Raw genomic sequence first — 22,102 nt, 5'->3', positions numbered from 1 at the left:
AGCAGCAAAGTGGGAAGGTGGTCAATGTTGCAACAAGCTCCTTTCTGCTGTCAGTGTTGTCACATTAACACTTCATCAAGATTGCTCAATACTTCCACCCCCAAAACTTCCTAATGATCGCACTAAAGAAAAAAAGAACTCATGACATTTTACATAATTTACATTCACAATTTATTCGTTTATTGTAAAGAACAAAAAAAAAAAACCTTATTCTGAAGGTAAACTGAAACAAATAAATCTAGATTTTTAGGACAGCAAACATCCATAAACTAAAGGAAATGGCAAAAAAAAAAAAATCAACATTCAAGCAGGCACTTCTTTTTATACATAAACAAATATCTTATAAGATATAAGATATTTTTCAAAAATGAAAAGATCTTTCAAAGCCTCACTTGAGGCTTAAACAATGTCTTATGCAGATGTTAATACTGTATGCTGTAATCACTCCCCTTCACTCGTTGTAGCGAGCCAGTTTGAGGCGAGGGATGATGTTCATGGACTGCAATTCTTGGAAGAGCAGTTTGCAGGCATATGGAATTCGTAGAGACGACACATGACACGAAGACTTGCAGTAATGACACCTGCCATAAATAGACAGAAAATTCGCACTAATTAATCCCTGCGATGCATTAGACTATTATACACTATTATATGATTATTGTTGAAAAGTAGTTTTTTTTGGGTACAATTTTACTGACCATCCTGAATATCCCAGCAAGCCACACTGCCCGCAAACGTCCACCTCAAAAGCATCACTGGAGATCATCAGCCGCTCGAGCAGCAGCATGCTGGCTCCGTAGCCAATGAGACAGTCTCTTTCCATCTCTCCCAGACGGAGACCACCATCCCTGGAACGACCCTCAGTGGGCTGCCTGCATTACATTACATAGAATCCTGAATAATACAGTTACCTTATTGAGCAGACATTACAATTCAAATTTTAGAGAACACACATTTTCGACTTTCTTACCTAGTGAGCACCGCTCTCGGCCCACGTGCTCTGGCATGCATTTTATCCAGCACCATGTGCTTCAGTTTCTGATAGTAGACTGGACCGAAGTAGATGTAGGCTTCCAGAGGTTCCCTAAGAGCAAATAATAATAATTGATTGCTTAATTACAGCAAAGTGCCATTGGGAAAACACCCTCTGGTGGCTCTTTTGATTTTTGCAATATACAAATATAACTAACATGTTCATGCATTTACATGTGGCAGACACTTATAACCAAAGCGACTTCAAGGTACATATCATTATCAGTGAAATGAACAGTAACTGATCAATCAATATTAAATGAAGCTTTAATAACTAAACTAACTTGTACTAGTGAAATATAAATGATTATGTAAATTAACAAGAGTGATTTTTTTACCCTGTGATGCCTGAGGTGACGTAATCCTTGCCCTGGTAATTGTATCCATAGCGGATCAGATCCTCACAAACGTCCTTCACTTTACTGCCCCCGAAAGCAGTGCCATAGTGAAAACGGCCATCCAGCACCCCGGCTTTACCCGCCAACAGCTCAATCAGCTTCCCAACCTGACACAGAACAAACCAGGCAACTAATAATCATGGGACCCTAACACGTTTCTTTAATGCAGCGGTGTAGATTCTCTGTAGGACAGTTTTCCTGACGCTGCAGCTGGTGAATGCGAGTGTGACATCATGTTGAGGTCACGCACCGCTGCACGACAGTAGCCTTTACTGAGGTCACGCACAGAAAGAGCCGGAAGATCTTTGACCCCTCTCTGTCACTGAGAGGAATCTTTTACTTGGCTCAAACTATTTCCTATATGACGCCTGCTGTGTGCACCCAAACACAGAGTTCAAAATTAGGAACTTGTGTCCCTGAAAACTACATTGTATATGAAAACAAGACAAAAACTTTGAGAATCTTAGGAAAAGAGGAAAATGCATTCCAGGAATCCACTAAAGTTTACAGTCAGTAAAATTTCTTTAATTAAAATAAATAAAATATTTTATTCAGCAAAAGTGACAGGAAAGATATTTATAATGTTAAAAAAAGATGTCTATTTGAAATAAATGCTGTTCTTTTGAACTTTCTATTCGTCAAGAATTTCTATTTTTTTTAAACAGTTTTCATAAAATTATTAAGCAGCACATTGATTTTTAACATTGATAAGAAATGTTTTTTTGAGCAGCAAATCAGCATATTAGAATGATTTCTGAAGGATCATGTGACACTGAAGACTGGAGTACTGATGCTGAAAATTCAGCTTTGCCATCACAGGAATATTTTAAAATTTATATTGTAATAATATTTCACAATATTGCTGTTTTCCCCCTGCACTTTTATAAAATAATTCAGCTTTGTTGAGCATAAGAGACTCAAAAACATTTTTAGAAAATCTTATCAAAAATCAGTGGACATGCACCTACGATGACAATTTCAGACCCATCCATGATTTCCAAGTGGGAGAACTTGCAAAATAATAGGGTGTTCAAATACTTATTTTCCTCACTGTATATATGTATATGTATATGTATATGTATATATATATATATATGTATATGTATATGTATGTATATATATATATATATTTAAAAATCATTTAAATTAATTAAAAAAATCTCAGCTAATAAAAGGAATATGCATTCATTGCAAAATAGCCAGCTGATATGCTTTATCCTGCTTGTTACATGGCTTATTACCACATGAATGGACTTAAAATATTGATTTTAATTAGTTGCCTGGGACATCACTCATTTATAGTTTGGTAGTCAGTATTCCAGTGAGCTGTGTTATAAAGCATCCTAATAAAATATTGAAATATTCAAAATACATATTTTTAAAATCTGAAGATCAATAATAATTATGCATAACATTTCTTGCATAACTGCTTTTTAAAATGTTCTAAAAAAAAATTGGTTACACTTTTGATGTCCACTTTAGACATTCTAACTATTAGTGACTTTGCAACTATGTCAACTAACTCTCAAAGTATTAGTAGACTGTCTGCTTAATATCTGCTAACACTTTTTTTGATGGTCCCACAACAGACATTCTAACTTTGCAACTACATGTCAACTTACTCTAGTAACTTGAACCCTAACACCTAACCCAAACCCAACAGTTTGCTAATACTCTACTAAGTCTACTGAGAGTTAGTTGACATGTAGTTGCAGTTACTTATAGTTAGTAGAATGTCTAAATCAGACCATCAAAAAGTGTTAAACTCATTAAAAGATAAACTCAAATAATCTGATGATGGGAAAGGACGTACAGTCATTCTGGAGGGATAACCATGAGGATTCATGATGATGTCAGGACAGATTCCGGTGTCACAGAAGGGCATGTCCTCTTGAGGAACGATCAGTCCACACACACCTGTTACAAAGAGAGTGGCCCATGTTATTTACAGATACATAAAATGCATTTAATTACTAAAGTTAGAATCAAAGACATCCCTATACTTAAACTGGCAGCAAGAAATGTTAACTCCACCCTGTTAGAGCAGACCTTTCCCATAAAGCTTAATTGAGTTTTGAGTGATTTCAATCACATACAAATGCTAGATGAAAAAGTGTGAGGTTTGCGTAACTCATCTAGTCTAACGGCCTATAAAGCAGACGTATTCATGTCTGCTGAAGTGGAACCGTTGGAAATTCAGGCTGCAGGACGGAGTGAAAGTGGTCCAAAGCAGTCAGTGAGAGTGTAAATGTTTGCAGAAGAGCTCCTCACTCTTCCTGCAGCCAGAGCAAACACATTATTTGGCCATTTGCAAGTGATAAAAGAGAGAAGAACAGGGGCAGGAAGTGAGGAGAGGTGCTTAGCTGGACAGTGAGAAGGGATTATACACCCATAGTTTCCCCTTTACCATAGAGCGCACAAAGAAAGGTTCAGCTGAGGAGAGCAATACATCCATATGCAAAAAAAAAATCTGGGCTTTCGAGAACTTGGGCAGTCAAAAAATATATTTTTTAAATATATATTATATATATACCCTATTCATATATCAGTTTTTCATACTGGAAATAGTTTAAACACATTAATATAATTTTGCACAGATTACTCAATATTTTGATAATATTTGTAAGACCAAAATAAGAGCCTAAAGCACTGCAACAATGACTCAACAAAAATAAATGATAATGAAAATAAACAACAAATTTCATAATAGATAGTCAGGGAACATCTGGCAGTGATGTCCCTTTATGGTAGTCTTTTTTTTTCAATAAAAAAAGAAAATTATCCCTTTCTCCAATTATTTAAAGGAAATAAAATCACGTTTCACTACTGCTCAAAAGTTTGAACTTGTATTTAATTTAAAATTTATTTATGCCTAGAAAGCCTTCATTTATTTGGTCAAAAAAATACAGTAAAAACAGTAATATAGTGAAATATTATTACAACTTAAAATATCGGTTTTCTATTTGAATGCATTTTAAAATTTGGTGCTCAACAAACATTTATTTTCGCATCAATATTGAAAAGAGTTGTGCTGCTTAATATTTTAATGAAAACTGTGATACCTTTTTAAAGGATTCTTTGATGAATAGAAAGTTCAAACGAACAGCATTTATTTGAATTATAAAGCTTTTGCAACATAATAAATGTCTTTACTGTCACTTTTGATCAATTTACTGCATCCTTGATGAAAAACAATCTTTTTTTTGAACAGCAGTGTTTGTTAAAAAGATTTTTTTTGCACAATTCGCATATTTTTTTAGTAGTCAAATAACATTAAGTACAGGAAATAATTGTTTGCTGAAAAAATCGTAGAAATAAATCAATGGCCAAAATGTCGGTAGTAGCAGCCCTATTAGGTAGAAGCATTTCTTAGGGGAAGATGAGAGAAAGTGAGCAAGAGCAAGAGAGATAAGCTAGAGCGGTTCCCATAGCACACATCCTCTGTGTTGTTTGTTTTGTGTGAGAGTGAATGATAAAAGAGGCATGAAATCAGCAAAGAAAAGCAGGACAGCAGTAAGAGTCCATGGCCCTCCATCATTGGCTATACAGCCCCTCTGTGGCGGCTCGCACAATGAACCCTGCCAAGACAGCTGTGTGAGTATCAGAGTGTGTGTGTGAGTGTGTGCGCGAGCGCTTCGGTGTGTGTTTGGGTCACCGGTAAATAATTAACCTATCGTTCTCCGGTGACCGGATCTTATGAGGGTGGTAGAGGCTGGTCAGAATGGGGGCGCAGGACGAAGGAGGGGTTTAAAATGAGTAAGACAAAACTCCTGTGAATCTTTCTAAAAGCCAATGGCTCCAAACCACAGTGGGACGTCTTTAATGGGCTTTCTTTCGACCCAAAAGGTAGCCAAATCTCTTTCTTTGAAGTACAGCGTTCTCATGAACAATTTTTTTGACAAAAAGCACCTAAAGCGCCCTTTTAGTGCGCGAATAACGACACATTAATTAAAGCACCACAAACACTGCGAAGCAATATAGAAAAGTAAATGAATTCCTGTTGAACATTATAGTGCGGTTGGCAGCGCAGTCACACACCTCTGGAAAACACAGCTCAACTTCTCCAAGTGGGACCGTTCAATAAAAGCCCACCTCTAAACACACAAAAGACATTCAAGAGAACGGCACTATCCTTCACAACAACAATTAGCTGCCCTGTGTTATCCTGGTCCACCGACACTTGCCTGCTCCTTTAAATACCAAAAGCTCCTTTAAAAAGAGCAGTAAATAGCATCTCGGGCGGTTTGCGGCTAACCCCTCCCTGACCCCTCCTCACTGTCACGTCCCGTGATGAGTGCCAGTGGACGACCTCCGCTAATGAAATGAGTGAATTATGCATGGCGCCAGTTAACGCTCTGATTAAAACATCATACTGACCAGCTCTCTCAGCGGAGGTGCTCAAAAACAATGGGGGCTGTAAACACTTTCCCAGGACTGCGCCGCTGCTGTTATAAATTTGCATAGTCTGGCATGGGACAACAAGCTAATTAATTGAAAAACAGGCAGCGAAAAAAAAAAAAAAAAGTTGAAGAGGATGGGAGGGCCAGCTGAGACGATAAAGCTTGGACACTGAAAATAACACTGACATCAAAAAACAAGTTTAGTAACATCTCTTCCCACTTGTTATTAAGACGGGTTCATTGATGAAATTGTGTTTTATCCACTAGTATCTACTAAAGCAGAGGAGAATATGCCGGTCTGGATCCTTGCAGTACCTTTCTGCCCATGTCGACTGCTGAACTTGTCTCCGATCTCTGGTCTACGTGTTTGCCTGAGCAGGATCTTGACCAAGAAGGCGTCCTCGGCGTTGGAGGAGATCATCACCTTCTCAATGTAGGAGTCTGTCGTTCCTTTGTACCTATAGAATGAAGAAAGTAAGTATTTTGGTTGGTGAGGGAGAAAAAAAAAACTTTTGCGAGGCTTTTAGAAAATGAATTAGTTTCTTACGAGACTGGCACGTCTCTGTATTGGGGTTGGCCTGGCTGGGCGCTGCCCTCCAGTGGAGTTTGGGTGACAGTGGGCATGGACTTATTCACCAGCACCTGCTTGTTCTCGACCTTCTCACCTGGCAGAGATGTGACGTTCAAAACTTCAATACATATCCTCAGATTAATATATTAAAGATTATTCAGCTGAAATACAGTTTAACTAACTATAACTTTCTGAGAGTTTTTTTTTACTTTCTAAGAGTCTCACCAGGCGAGCATATGCCGTCAGCGTCCAGGATGCTGTGTCTCCAAATGGGCTTGCGTGTTTCGGCGTCCAGCATCGGACCCATCACCTTGTCAAAGGTCTGGTTGGTGTACCGCCTCAAGGTGCACTTAGCATTCTTGTACACCAAACATCTACCAAAGCCTAATACAAGACAGAAGAACAACAGACGACAACGAACCATGAACAAAATAGAAGTAAAAGCATTTTTTTCACTAACACCACTTATATCTCAGATTTGTTTTTCAATTTTATATGGAAATGCAATATAGTCACTTCAGAAAGCTAATAACAGTTCTGACTGTTTAAAGAAAACGGATTATGTTTAAATTAAGCAAGCAGCATTAAATGATTAGTTCTGACCTCTGTCAAGAGATGCCTTATTAAGCACCAGGGCATCTTCTATATCATACCCACTGTAGCTCATCACAGCCACAGTGGCATTCTGGCCTGCGGGAAGCTTCTCGAAATCAATCAGCTCGATGGTCTTCGTCTTCACCATGGGCTTCTGTGGGTACGCCAGCAGGTACATCAGGGTGTCTATACGGTTCCTCTGGTTATAACCAATAGTTCCTGATCGGAAACAGAGAAGAAATGATGTTGAGCAAAAACTCAAAAGCAAGATGTAAATGAGGAAAAATAATAACTTAATGATGCCTCAGTATATAAATGAGATAATATTGTACTATATTTTACATAACATAATTAATATAATTTATTTAGGGATTTTTTACACTTTTTATTGGCTAATAAATGTCATATATGATACACTATATTAGGTATTATGCTGTATTTTTAACATTGCTCTATTCGACATATAGTAGTAAGATTTTAGAACAAGAAAAACATTTTAACAACTGACAAAACATCAGCAATGGGTTGCAACAGACCTCTGAATTTAATTACAGTTGTGACACTTAAGGTTAAATTTGAATAGATAGATTGATCCACTCAAAAATGAAAATTCTGTCATTTACTCGCCCTCATGTTTGTCTGACTTTCTTTCTTGTGCAGAACATATAAGAATGTTGGAAATTTAAACAAAATAAGACCCTGCGTCATTCCTCAAAATATCTTATTTTATGTTTCACAAAAGAAAGAAAATCATACAGGTTTAGAACAAGGGTGGATAAGGGTGAATTAATAATAAATAATGTTTCACATTTGGGTTAACTATCCCTTTAACACTTAATGAATTACCATGAACTAACAAAGAACAATACTTTAACATTAAGTCTAGGTTCATGTAAATTAATAATATACTATTGTTAATAGTTAATTTATGATAGATCATAATGCAATGTCAATTTGTACTATACTAATACATTTTTAACATCATGACCTATCATGAAAATATTTTTGCAGTATTTATTAGTCCTGGATACTGCATTAACAAATGTTAATGTATAGAACCTTACTGTAAAATATTACCAGAAAAGCCTTTACAATTACTACTAAGGGTTTTCTTAACTTAAAGGGTTTGTCGCTCCATTAAAATATCAAATTTAAACAATATTAAACAACTATTGCACATCTAATCACATTTAACTGACTGTCTGAGGGGTGTTGATGTGAAGGCTGGTGTCGGCAGTGTTAAAATCTCTGGGGTGGGGTGGGGGGGGTTAGGTTATAGTATAATAGCCGCCGTCCCTTGAGGCCTTGACATTTGTCAGATGCTATTACTCCACAATCAGGGTACAAGCACACAGTGTGTGATAATAGGGCTGGGGCCACACAACTGGATTTGCACATGTATGGGGCTGTCCGTCCAGAAAAAAGAAGACAAGGCTGAGGATATTGGGCCAAATATAGTAGCAGTCTCAGTGGTTTTGTAATGGGGGTGGTGGCCAGGAGAGGTTTAAGTAGTTTTGGTAACCAGGGCAGCGGAGTGTGTGTGCTCTCTCCCTCTTGCGCAGCTGAGCACACTAACCCTGCTCCACACACTGAGCTCAGGACACAATGAATGCCTAATGACACTCAGAGACACTGGCAGGGAAAGGCCTCTACACACACACACACACACACACACACTCACAAAAGCATGACTACGCAAGCAGGCGATGTTTGATGTCCACATACATACAGAATGTGGTGTGCGCGTCAAAGGTTTTGAATGTCAGTGTGAAAGTGAGTGTGTCTGTGACTGAATAGGAGTGTGTGTGGATGTCTGCGTTTGTAAGTGCGACTAGTCCTCCAGGAAGCTTGGACATGGAGACTGTAGTAGTCTTACCCATAGCCTGCTTGCCCATGGCACATTGGTAGGTGTTTCTGGGGGACTGGTTATGATGAGGATAAGGAATCAAACCAGCGCAGACCCCCAGCAGCGTGAACGGCTCGATCTCCAAATGGGTCGTTTCCCTGAATAAAACATATAGCATAGCTGGAATATTCAGAAGATTGAACCTGAATTAGTGTTTTTTTTTTTTTTACTTTTTATAGGGATGAACGATATATTGGCCACCAAATCGGTATCATCCGATATATGTTAATATTTTATGTTACCATTATCGGCCCAATAAAAAAATTGGCAGATATATTAAAGCCGATAAATGATGGATTATTTCCTTCAGGTTTTGAATTGCTTGAAAAATTATTGGAATCACTTCAAAAAAGGAAAATACACTTAAATATTTATTTATGTTATGGCTGATAATAAAATTGTATAACATTTTGTCTATGAAGTGAATTAAAAATAAAACCCTAAAATCTAAAAATATTATAGAATTTGTGTACAGTAAGTAATTTATGTACAATTAAATATCCAGTAGCTACTATTATTACAACTTATATATAAATTTTTATTCATACATACATATATATATATATATACACACAATTTGAAATCAAATTCTCTAATATTATCAGATAATGAATATGGTACAGATATATCATTCTTCCCCACAGCTATGTTATATCAGATAACAAAATAAGACATCGGGTAACATTTATTTTAAAGAATGTTACATTTCCAAGCTAAACACTAAACAGGTTTTCTATTGCAATGACATTCATACATTTTGAGGTGTGGTTCAAGTGTCCAAATACTTTTAAGGCCTGAATTATTGGGCTTAGGAGTACTCACTTGCTGATCATGTGCTCATATAAAGCAATGTTACAGTCATTCTCCTCATTTACATCCAGATACTCCACCAGACTCTCATGAAGAAAGTCCTCAAATGTTCTACAGGGAAAAATGGGTGGTAGGAACACAATGAAAAGGCATGCATAAAGACAGTCTAAAATCTGCATACTGGACTCCCCATTCAAATGCAACTTTCAAATATTGATCGGCTTCAAACGCACCTGTAGCCCTGAGACAATTCCTCAATGTGTTTGTTCTTCACAGCTGGCTGTCCATTCTTCACAATGATGTAGGGTCTGCCAGAGCACACAGAATGCAACACATGTCTTTGAGCAATATAAGGAAACGAACATCTGGTACTGGTTTTAAAACAATTATTTGCATAATTTCGGGATATATAAAAAAAAAAACAATTTTCTGGTACCTGCACAAACGGCCCCCATCAGAAGAAATATACACACAGCGGTCAGTCAAGTTAGTTGAGATAGACACAAACTCGTTTATAAAACCAGCTCTTCGCATTAGCCTGAAGGTGTAGACCAACTTCTGATGGTCTCTGATCACTCCAAGAATGTTACCTAGAAAAAGGACCCAATTTTTTTTTTTATAGTATAAAACTATAGTTTCATGCCTGATAAGGAGCCTGGGTGCATTCACACACTAAAAAATAAACATAAAATATGGTTTACCATGAACTAATTAAGATTTACATGTGTGACAGCAGTATTAATGCACGTTCAAAGGAAAAGTTTTGGCTTGTTCGAGCAATATGAGAGTACCACTATGGTGCCACACAGATGCATACAATGTTGTGAGTCAATTTGTGGGCAAGCATGTTTGTGGATTAACTTGGGAGGGATTGTATTTATTTATGCATTGACACCTGCTGTGTTTACTAATTAATTAGCCACAGCAGAGGCCTTTATAATTTGTAACTTATCAGCACTGTGAAAAACATATACATGAATTAATTAATGGGGTGAGCTTTCTGTGACATGACATTAAAAGGTAATCAATGGCACACTCTTTTGTAGTCGTGGAATGGCAGAGGTTCATTTGAATATTATTCAAATGCCTGTAGTCTGTCTGTGTGCTTGGAAAAAAAAGGGGAGAAGAACGTGCTGTTTTGCTTTTGTTCTGCCTGTGTACAGCAGATACCATTGAGGAAGACGAGGAAGACCGTGGGGTAGGACAACTCCTCTCCACACAGAAGGTTGACGTCCTCCACTCCTAAGTTAAATGCCAGCTTGACGATAGGGCCGTCCTCCATGTCAGTGGTGATGTGGGTCATCAGAGCCAGATTCTTCACCAGACCACAAGCCTAGACAACAATTATACAGCCGTGAGCATAGAAATTACTTTTATAAAGACAAGAAATTAGTGGTCAACCAATACAATTGATTTGATTGCATAAATGAATTGTAAAAAATGAATGCAGTTTCACTTCATGGAAAAGAGCAGTGTGGAAATTCTTCAAAATTTGGTGGTGTTTTGTAAATGAGAAACACTGACCTCTCCTTCAGGTGTGTCTGAAGGGCACAGCATGCCCCACTGGGAGGGCTGAAGGGAGCGGGGACCGCTAACCTTCCTGGTTTTCTCAAACTGAGAGGAGATCCTGGTCATCATGCCCAAGGCTGAGATGTAGGAAAGGCGGGAGAGAACCTGAGTCACACCCTGTCTGTCCATCTTAAACCTCTTTAGAGACCAGTTCCCCTGGAGGACACATTACACACAATTAAAGAAAAAAATTCAAGCTATACTGAAATATGTTTTTAAAAAGTAAAATCTAATAAAAATTTGAAAAGCACATATAATGACAACCTAACGAACTAAAAAATAATAATAATAATACTTCAAAATATCTCATAAAACACACTATAACAGTATATAAAATAACACTTAAGTAACATTGTGCTGACTTTGAATTAAATACACAACCAGTCAAAGGTTTAGACATACCTGACTGAATTTGCGTCTCATTATCTTAAAAATCTTCTAAAGACTCTTGATTAAATGTTTGAAACTGATGCAAATTTTTCAAAAAAAAATTCTAACCAAAACAGTGGTATGGATAGTGAAACAAACATAGAAACTCTTGCAATGCTGTTCCTGATGTGTCTTGCCCTGTGCATTGGTGACTGATGGACTCACAGTAGAGATAGCGTTAACCATGCCGTTGGTGATCTGGTCCTGTCTCATGTGCTTCACCACATCAAACTGAGCTGCTCTCTGCTTGGGGATGATCTGGTCGGCGATCTTCTTCAGCTCTGAGTTAAACTTCTTAAACAGATCTTCAAACAGCAGGGACAGGAGCTTAAGGAACGCAGAAACAAAGCGTTACAAATTGATACCCTGAAATGAGGAAAAAACTGCACTGGTGTATTATCTTGCAACACAACACTACATTATATCTGTATTCCAGTCATTAACAGCCTTTGAAATGATCACATAAAAAACCCTTTTTTTTATTAACTCTATCTGGCTCTAAACCTCCCTCTCTCCGTCGTCTTATCCCAGATTTAATAAACAGGTGTTTTTATGCTCTGATAAATTTGACCCGGCCTTTCAGGCTTTTTTTGTGCACCATATTTGCATACGTGAAAATAAACATCCTCATCGAAAATTAATAAAGAAATTAAGCTTCCATGGCCCAGCCAGGCCAATTAGTTGAATGTCAGGGAATCGTAAATGAGCAGAAAAGAGATTGGAGGTGTTGGAAAGTGGGCATGTGTGTGTAAAGCCTTCCTGAAAGGGTTCCTGTCACTCACTAACTCCGAATTGCTCACACACTAATATAAGCAAGCACGTACACACATAAACACACCCCACCTCGGAGCTGGTGGGGGGAAATTAAAGGACTTAAGACAGCGGTAATTACATTATCACAGTCGGGCTGGTGGATTAGCTCAATCGCTCCAGTCAAGGCGGCTATTCTTTTGTCATAGCCGGGCTAAATTATAATAAAGAGGAGAAATCCCTGAGTTTGGCTGGGCTGCAGTCGGGCGTTGCTGCCACATATCTCACCCACAACAAAAGCGGGACGGCTGGGAATGGAGAGAAAGGCAGAAGAATGAGGGCGCAGATGAAACAAAGCATTGGGAAAATAATGACGGTATTATAATGACAAGCAGAGAAGAAACAAAAGGGAAGGTGAGGGATTGGGCGCTAGCCAAGCCTGTATCTGCTGGTTTTGGCTTCTGATCAGTTTCATGAGAGGCCAACAGTGTGTCTAATGAGAGTAAAGACTGAGAAAGAGAGATCAGTTATGTTAGACAAGAGTCCAGAAAATGTTTGCTCGCAGAAGCGAGACGGCGCCCATATGCAGGTTGTAATATGAAATCATCCGTACAGGAGCGCCAATCTCAAAAGAGATACTGAACAAACGTTATGCGCTCTAATCTTTAGTTCAGCTTCCAAATACTGTCTGTGCCACGCAGGATAAAAACAGATAAATAAACAAGCATTATCATAATTAACCGCCTGAGCTTGGAGGGGCTGTCAGTCATTCTTAATAGAATTATAGGGGGTGTGAATGGAAAAGGCAGACAGAGATGGAATAAAGGAGAGCGATGGATGGATGGATGGATAAGTGGCGCTGCACGTCATCGTATTTTCTTCATTTTAAAGTGAGTCTTGCGTTCATCTGTGTAAATACCAAGCGGTTGGAAACATCAGTCAGCTGAAGTTTGAGCAGTACCGTAAACATTTTTTTAAAGGGGTGGTATAATGCCCTTTTCACAAGATGTAAAATTAGTCTTTGATGTCCCCAGAGTGTGTATGTGAAGTTTTAGCTCAAAATACTCAACAGATATTTTTATAGCATGTTAAAATTGTCACTTTTTGAGGGTGAGCAAAAATACACCGTTTTTGTGTCCGTCCCTTTAAATGCAAATGAGCTGCTGCTCCCAGCACAGGGGGCGGAACTTCAACAGCTTGTGTCCTTTTACCATGCCTTTTACCTGACACAACATGCACTGGAAATTTCAAAAACTTTTAGATCAGAGAATTTACACTATATATCACCATACACTAGTCTACTGTTTTAGATTTTGAAAGAAGTCTCTTATGCTCAACCAGGCTGATTTTTTTTAAATTAAAAATACAGTAACAGCAGTAATATTGTGAAATATTATTACGATTTAGAATAACTGTTTTCTATTTTAATATCAATTAAAATGTAATTTATTCCTGTGATGCCAAAGCTGAATTTTCATCATCATTACTCCAGTCTTCAGTGTCACGTGATCATTCAGAAATCATTTTAATATGCTGATTTGGTGCTCAAAAAACTTTTTTTTAATATTATCTAATGAAAACAGTTTTGCTGCTTCGGGAGTTTTTGATTAATAGTTCAAAAGAACAGCATTTATTTTTAGTGTTTAGTGTTGCTGAATGATTATGTACAGAAGTTATAGAAGACATGTTATTAAAGAAGCAGATACCTGGCCAGCCAACTCCAGACGTTTGTTTCCATAGTAATCTCGATCGTCCACCTTGTTGTCCCCTTGAGCGAGAATCACTCTACGTACCATCACAGCGAGGTAGATACACTTAGCTCGAAAGTTAAACTCCTTTACCTGCGAGACACAAACACATGACAGGTCCAAAAAACAGCTAACAAACTATTTATACTCTGATTTCAACTTCATATTCCATAATGAAGACAGTTAAAAGAAGAATGAAGGCATGGGGAAGATTATCAGAAGCCTGTTTGGATGTGGGGAGACCAAGAACTTTAAGTTTAAGTTCATTTTAAAATGACGTACAGGTACATGGGTAAGGATGGTAGAAGCTAACAGCTCTCTGGCCTCCTCCATCTTGGTTTTCTTAGGGCCGCCCCACATGCGCTGACGCCTCACTTTATTACCGATGTATTTTAGTGCCTGAAAGGACACAAAAAAATGCAAAAAGACAAGTAATTAAGATGCAACATTTACAATTTTCTTTAAAAAATATTTTCAATAGGATTACCATTCTCTTGTATTAGACTTGATGGCATTGCAGATTTGCATTTCAAAGTATGTTATGATGAAGTTATAAAGAACCCAAAGCATAATGTTTTAGAGCCTCAATTAATAAGATTAAATGCATCAAATCAGACCGTTTAATCTGGAGTGACCGAGCCGGTGCAAGGTTCACTGGCTCTCTAAAGAGGTATCAGAGAACTGGAACCCTCCATTCTCTGCAGATACTTGCATACACACACACACACACACACACACACACACACACACACACACACACACCTGAGCCAGCAACTTGTTCTGCTCCAGAGGTCAGAGGTCACACAGATTAGGCTCCTCCATTAGACCACCCACTTTGAAGCATTGAATGATGTGCAATTGAAGTACTGTTCCTTAAAGCTAAGCTAAAACTACTTAATGTTTCCAGTTTATTTTGTGAGAAATGCATTAGCTCCTACAGTGTCAAAACTCTCTGAATAACTCAAAACATAAAAAATAAAAAGTATTTTGTTCTTATCATATACTGTAGACTAACTTTTGTCATATAGGCTGTTTTTGAAAGAAGCCTCTTATGCTTAGATTTGATCAAAATACAGTAAAAACAGTAATAGCATGAAATATTGTTACTATTGTTATAAATAATAAATGTTTTCTATTTAAACTTTTTTTTAAAGTAACTTATTCCTGTGATGACAAAGCTGAATCTTTAGCAGCTATTAATCTAGTCTTCAGTGACACATGATCCTGTGCTGCTTTATATTTTTGTGAATATTTTGTGAAAATTTTTAGTATATATATATATATATATATATATATATATATATATATATATATATATATATATATATATATATATATATATATATATATATATACATACATATATATATACATACACACACACATACATACATATATATATATAAAAAAATTATATATATTTTATATATATATATATATATATATATATATATATATATATATATATATATATATATATATATATATATCACTTTAAAGGGGTCATATAATGCCGTTTTTGTACAAGCTAATATGATTCTTTAGGGTCTAAATTAAAAGTTTATAATATACTTTAATTAAAAATTCTCATTAGTATTGTAAGAAAACACTCATTTTACCTGGTCAAAAACAGCTCTGTTTTCAGCACGCCATTTAAGTGCATGTGTCTTTAAATGATAATGAGCTTTGCTCACCCCGCCCCTCTGTTCTGTGCGTACACCGTTTTTAATAATAACACAATAACCATAACACGCTGTTCATTATAAACGTGGGATTATGAATTATATTGAGAACGTTGTTGAACATGCCGTAATGTACCCTGAGTGTAAACAGCCACATTCATCGTGAAGCGTGCAGCAAGCAATTTGCAAAGATTAATATAAATATTAATATAAAGGTCAATAAAACGTTACACTCACTTCAGTTCTTCTGGAGGTGCAGCAGGAACACGAATAGTTGGTACTGATCCTTTTTTCAGGAGCAGCTTCTTAGCAAAACCAGCTTTATACTGACCTCGTTTGTAAAGTAGTCTGGTGTGTGAAATGATTCGCGCAAACATGAAAGCATTGACGTTGATTGTGGGGAATATTCCCTTCGAAAACAAACTCAGCCACTGTGTCTTCAGCTGTACGGATTTAGGAATATCAAAATGACTGCTGTGTTCATTATTGCACCCAAGAACAGAACACCACAATCACTTAGACCGACGCCATTCTACTCAGTGCTCCAGCTATCAACAATGACGCGTGGACTATGACTGACAGCTCGCTCATGAGCAAGGGCGGGTCTGTGTTGAAACGCTGCTGTCAATCAACAATCGTGGGAGGGGTGTCGATTTTGTGACGTCACAAAATCAAACGTCTTGATTTGAGATGGGAGGAAACATAAGAAGATTTAAAAAAAAAAAAACACTGGATGGATTTTTATCATTTTATGATGGTTGTCTACAGGCACTGCCAACACACATCAACTTGTAAAAGTGCATGTACCATTATATGACCCCTTTAAGATGATCCAATACATGTCTAAATGTAATAAGACTGCCCCTAGTGGTCATAAAACTAGCAAAAACTCTTGACTGATTCTCAGTCCTACTGACACATCTAATCTAATTGAGGTCTGCACACATGTAGGCTTATTAGTGGACCTTTGATGAGGCCCACACATTGTCACAACCACATAAACAGGCATTCACATCCGCTCAGACACAGGTTGCTAGGAAGCAGATATGGTCCTTGCTGACCCATTGTTGGGTGTTCTGATGAATAATACATCTCAGATTCAGCAAACTCTGCCTCAGCATTTGATAATACACCTCCAAAAAAATGAGTTGGACACTTGGTTGTTGAAAACTTTCAGGTTATAAACGATATTCAGTGATCTAATCTGTAGTAATTCTAGTAACATTTATGTTAGCACTGCTGTTTATGTATTATGCGATGCAAACCATTCTTTTAAATGACGGTAGAGATCTTGTCGGAGGTACCTGAGTTTGGGTGAATATTTGGGCCTTCTGGCACTCCTCCAAACTGGGAGCAAATGCAGCCATGACATGTTCCTCTGTGCCAATCATCTGAACTATCTCCTGATCACTCTCCACTCCCATGGCCTTGTGAACGACAAAAAGATTCATAGAGAATAAGGAACTTATTCAAGGTCATAGAAGAAACACACAGTATACACTTGCATATTTAAAGCAAAGAGATGAACTTTGTATTAAAACATTTGAGCATGTAGGACTCTGCTCTGCTGTAAAGGTGAATATGGTGCCATAGGCCTCGATGACATTTATTTATGCTAATAGGGGACTGTGGGAACAGGACTGGGTGGATGACAGTACTTAAAGGTCTTCACCGTTTGGCACGGCTGCTGTGTTGCAAGGAAATCCTGGTGGAATGTGCTGTGGACAGACAAGTGCAAAGCAAACAAGCTCTACAGCCCATTTACTCCGCGCCCTGTCCCTAACCAATCAGACCCATATGTTTAGAGAGAGCCTGGGGTGAGGGAATTAGGTGGAACAGCCGTCATGGTACGAGACGGTTCTCTGATTTGAGCTGTAATTAAATATCGGTTTCAATTGTCAGGTGACAGGCAGTGTCAGTAAACAGAAGAAATGTCATTGAAATGCACAGAGAGAAAGACTAAACAATTAAAATAGCAAATGTTTCAGGAAAGACTTGATGTCAGATATATCATCAATTACACATTTTGAATAGTTGAGAAATACTTATTAATGCTAATGGCAAGTAACAAAGTGTATCTACAGTGAGTTATCTCCAACATCTTAATTAAAAAGACATTATAAAAACGGATTTCTGCAGTCTTGGAAGCTGACCAGTCAATATATAATAATAATTTAATATTGTGTTTAATTTATATATCGCCTTTCCTGAGCTCAAGGACGCTTCACAAAGAGGTTCATCTTTGCTAAAATCAAGCGATAAGATGCAAGACACCATTCTATTTTAAGAAAACAGTCACAGATTAAGCTATCTGAAGCAAATTCATTAAGTTCCTTTCACAAGAGGATATATTACCTTTCAAAAGTCTGGTTTAATTTGAAAAAAAAAATAAAAAATACTGAAAGAACAGTGATATTGTGAAATATTACATATATTAAATTAAATTTATTAAGTGCAACTTATTCCTGTGATGGCAAAGCTGAATTTTCAGCATTTTTACTCCAGTCTTCAGGATCACATGGTCCTTCAGAAACCATTCTAGAGAACCAATGTTCTAGATTGTCCTCACTGTCTGAAAAAACATCTGAATATCTGAGTGAATTGTTCAGGAGCTGATTTGGTCCTCAAGAAAGAAACAAAGAAAGAAAGTTGTGCTGCTTAATATTTTTGAGATAACCATGATACATTTTTATAGGATTGTTTGATGAATAAAAAAAGTTTAAAAAACATTTATTTGAAAATGAAAAATTTGGTAACATTATAAATGTCTTTACTGTCACTTTTAATCAATTTAATGCATTCTTGCTGAATGAAAGGATTCATTCGTTCAAAAAAAATAACAACAAACCTCAAATATTTGAATCATACTGACATTAAATATTTTAGCAATGCGTTTAAATGTGTATTCTTTGTCAAAGCGCACCATCTGCTGGTTGGACACAGAATGCGGCCTCACGGCTAAATAATGGACTGTGCAGTGTGCAGTGAGCTAAACCATGAGAACAGCAAAAAGTATACAGTTAATTCAACTTAGCAGACAAAGATACAAAACCATCATGCTCTAGTCTAAATCAAAGTCTTGAACCGATTTCTCACCTTAAAGATGATAGCGATAGGTGCGTCTTCAGAGAGGGTGTTGTGCTTTAGGTAAAAGCGTCCCTGTTTCACAATCATGTTGGTTCTGCTCTTTTTCTCGTGCGTAGAGCTACAAACCAGAGAGAAAAAAAAGAAAGATATATGAGCACACAACTGGAGCTTTAGAAATGAAATTAACAATAATTCTGCTTAACATTTGAACGTAAAACACTTTGAGCAAATATATCAATTAAAGTTGCTCTTTAAATCAAGATTATTATTATAACTTCCAGCACCTGGTGACAGAGGCTCCCACAGCACCTTTGCGATCTTGCTCCACAATGATGCGGTTCTTGGACAACTGTTCCTGAATGAGAATGACCTTTTCTTGCCCTTTCACAATAAAATAACCACCTGCACACAGACAAATCCTACTTATGAGCCATGACCTGATCCCACACATATGAGCTTCAGGTAGGACTATCTGCATTATACTATGCAATGCAAACAATGAAATATCATTGAGATTTAATGATAATCAACCTGGATCCAGGGGACATTCATTGAGCTTAGAGAACTCCAATTGGGTCTTTCCTGTCAAAACACAGTTGGAGCTTCGCAGCATTATTGGCATCCTAAAAAAAAGAAAAAGAAAAAAGGAAACGCATATTAAGAGGTGTATGCAAATCTTTCAGTAAGTGTATTTGTATTTCTGTACCTTCCGATTGGGAGAGCATTGCGGATGATTCTCTGGCTGCCTCGGGTGTACTCTATATCCACAGTGATGGGGGCCGAGTACGTCATATCTCTCAGACGACACTAGTGGTCAAAAAGCAAAATCATCATGAGCAAATATTGCCGTCTAGAGCTTGTTCTCTTTTTTACTTTCTTCAACAAACTTTAAAGTTTGCTTTGAATAAGAATAGTCATTAGGTCACAGGTAAACATAGATGTTACCTCATGTGGTGCCACTGGTCTGGTTACATTAAAACTTTCTTCTACGTCAGGCATGCCAACGTAGATATTGAGATATCTAGGGATGGATGAGATGTAACAGGCAGTGTTGTTATTGTTAATAAAACTGTTAAAAATCATTTTCAGTAATTCTATTCACATTTCAGTCGTTTATTTCAAAAGCTGGTATTAAAATAAAACATATTAGGTGAATAAGATACAAAAAATAAGTTTAAGTACTACAATTTTTAAAACTGAAATCATTTATTAGAGCTATATTAGGCCTGTCACTTTCATGAATTTTGTGCTGATGTTTTACTGTCATACAAATAATTGCAATTAATGATTTATGTTTTGTTCATGTCACCTACAGTGTAAGCATAATATAATATAATATAATATAATATAATATATGCAGGCTGATCAAACCCACAAACCTTCATTTCATATATATTTCATATATACTATATTTGTGTACTTTACAATTGTTTTTTTTAATATTCTTTGGCAAAATATGATTGAAATTTAAACTGCACAATTATTGCAGTTCTCCAATAATTGCAATTTCATTGAATAACAAGAATTCATTAATCAATAATAGAGACAGGATTTATAAGAAATATAAAATATAGAAAAATATAGAAATATAAGCTATAGAAAAAAACATTATATATATATAAAAACAACATTTTCTAATAAAAGTTAATACTGTAGTAAAAGTATAAAAATAATACTAAAATAACAAGTTAAAAATGCAAAAAAATGTCAAATGTGCAAAAAAAAGTCTAATTAAACAATATCCTTACTTTAGATACCACATTGGGTCGGCATCACTCGTGATCTTCTCGTTCGCCTTCATGATCTTTTTTATCTGGAGAGATAAGTAGACATTTGTTTATGCTACTTAAGCTTTTTGTCGATATCAAATTAGTTTGCTGGTACAAAAAGTACCCAACAAACAACTTGATGCAATGGAAACCAAGTGAAAAGGAAACGGATAATAAACTGATAATACATTTATTGCATTTACAAAATATGTGCAGAACACTGGTATATCCTTAAATAAATCAACAAACCTCCACATTGATGAAGTAATTGAAGGAATCAATGTGCTGCTTTACTAAGCCTTTAACCTAAAAAAAATAAAATAAAAAGAAATATTACATACATATGACCTTGGCTTAGAGGCTGTAAACATAAAATCATCATTCAACATAAATCTTGCTGGATGCTAAGAATGTATGATATGTATAAGAGTATGCATAAATAGATATTTGGCAAATAACAAACATTTTTCTTTTCAACATCAAGATTTTTTTTTTTTTAATCAGCTATTTTACAATCAACAAGTAATTATTATTTTGCAATTCACTTAAATATGCCTGTGGTGTGACAGATTAAATCCAAATATGTAGTCTCAATTAACGTGGTCGTTAAAATGTCTTGAATAATAATGATCAAAGTAGATGTAGTAAATGATGTGTAATGTAGTTTTAAACTATTTATTATTTAAAATATCACAGCATGTCTCAGAGCTGTCATTGCTTGACACGCGCCAGATGCTGTCAGATATCTTTCTTATGTTTAATTTGTAATGATTGTTGTTATAGTTACGCTGACAACATGATTTTACCTTCAAAAAGGCTGGAAGCAGCTTCCACTTTTCCTGCAGTATAGAAGGGGACAGATGAATTACCTTGCAATGTCTCTCATTCATGTCTAACAAATATACTAACGTTTGCTCTTTGTGAACTAGCACTCACCTCCACAGTGTGTACGGGAGCAGCGAGCTGCTGGGGAGTCATCTCCCCAAACTCCTCCTGCAGCATTTCTGCTATTAGCTGAGATACCAATGAACTTGAGAAATATAATACAAGTTAGGAAACCATCATACACGCCGCAGTCACTCTGCAAAGTGCAAAAACACTCTGAACGGAAGTTTGCGCTACACGTGAAAGTGTGAGGTGTAACATGAAAATCAGACCGGGGAGGAACGCAATGCGCACGGGTATTCCGACTCGTGTCCACGGTTTATTTTTTATAACGTACATGTGACAGTATGTATAAAATAATACACTAATACAAAAGGATATTTGTCAAATAACATGCAAAAAATAAGATTTTAAGTCTGATACCAAACTTAAAAGCCAGTATTAAACGATTATTAAACCATAATCTACTAAA

At 36.6% G+C, this 22,102-nt stretch overlaps 1 protein-coding gene across 1 annotated transcript; it reads right to left on the bottom strand.

Moving 5' to 3' along the window:
* Nucleotides 1–154: 154 nt before the first annotated feature.
* On the bottom strand, nt 155–21,930 carry polr3b (polymerase (RNA) III (DNA directed) polypeptide B). Its single transcript, XM_081372957.1, has 28 exons — nt 21,682–21,930; nt 21,552–21,584; nt 20,995–21,051; nt 20,725–20,789; nt 19,922–19,997; nt 19,683–19,783; nt 19,508–19,599; nt 19,261–19,378; nt 18,986–19,094; nt 17,194–17,316; nt 14,490–14,606; nt 14,166–14,300; nt 11,875–12,036; nt 11,236–11,436; nt 10,882–11,044; nt 10,148–10,301; nt 9,945–10,019; nt 9,724–9,822; nt 8,872–8,999; nt 7,005–7,214; nt 6,627–6,785; nt 6,378–6,495; nt 6,146–6,288; nt 3,244–3,347; nt 1,371–1,537; nt 971–1,084; nt 699–872; nt 155–581 (listed from the first exon to the last, which is right to left on the bottom strand). The coding sequence occupies exons 1-28, from the start codon at nt 21,745–21,747 to the stop codon at nt 452–454; spliced, it is 3,393 nt and encodes a 1,130-aa protein (XP_081229083.1). The 5' UTR covers nt 21,748–21,930; the 3' UTR covers nt 155–451.
* Between the last annotated feature and the right edge of the window lie 172 nt (nt 21,931–22,102).

Source organism: Scardinius erythrophthalmus (assembly GCF_964197995.2).
Source record: "Scardinius erythrophthalmus genome assembly, chromosome: 8".
NCBI classification, from domain to species: Eukaryota; Metazoa; Chordata; class Actinopteri; order Cypriniformes; family Leuciscidae; genus Scardinius; species Scardinius erythrophthalmus.
The sequence above is the reverse complement of the archived record's forward strand: the minus strand, read 5'-3'. Positions and strand labels throughout refer to the sequence as shown.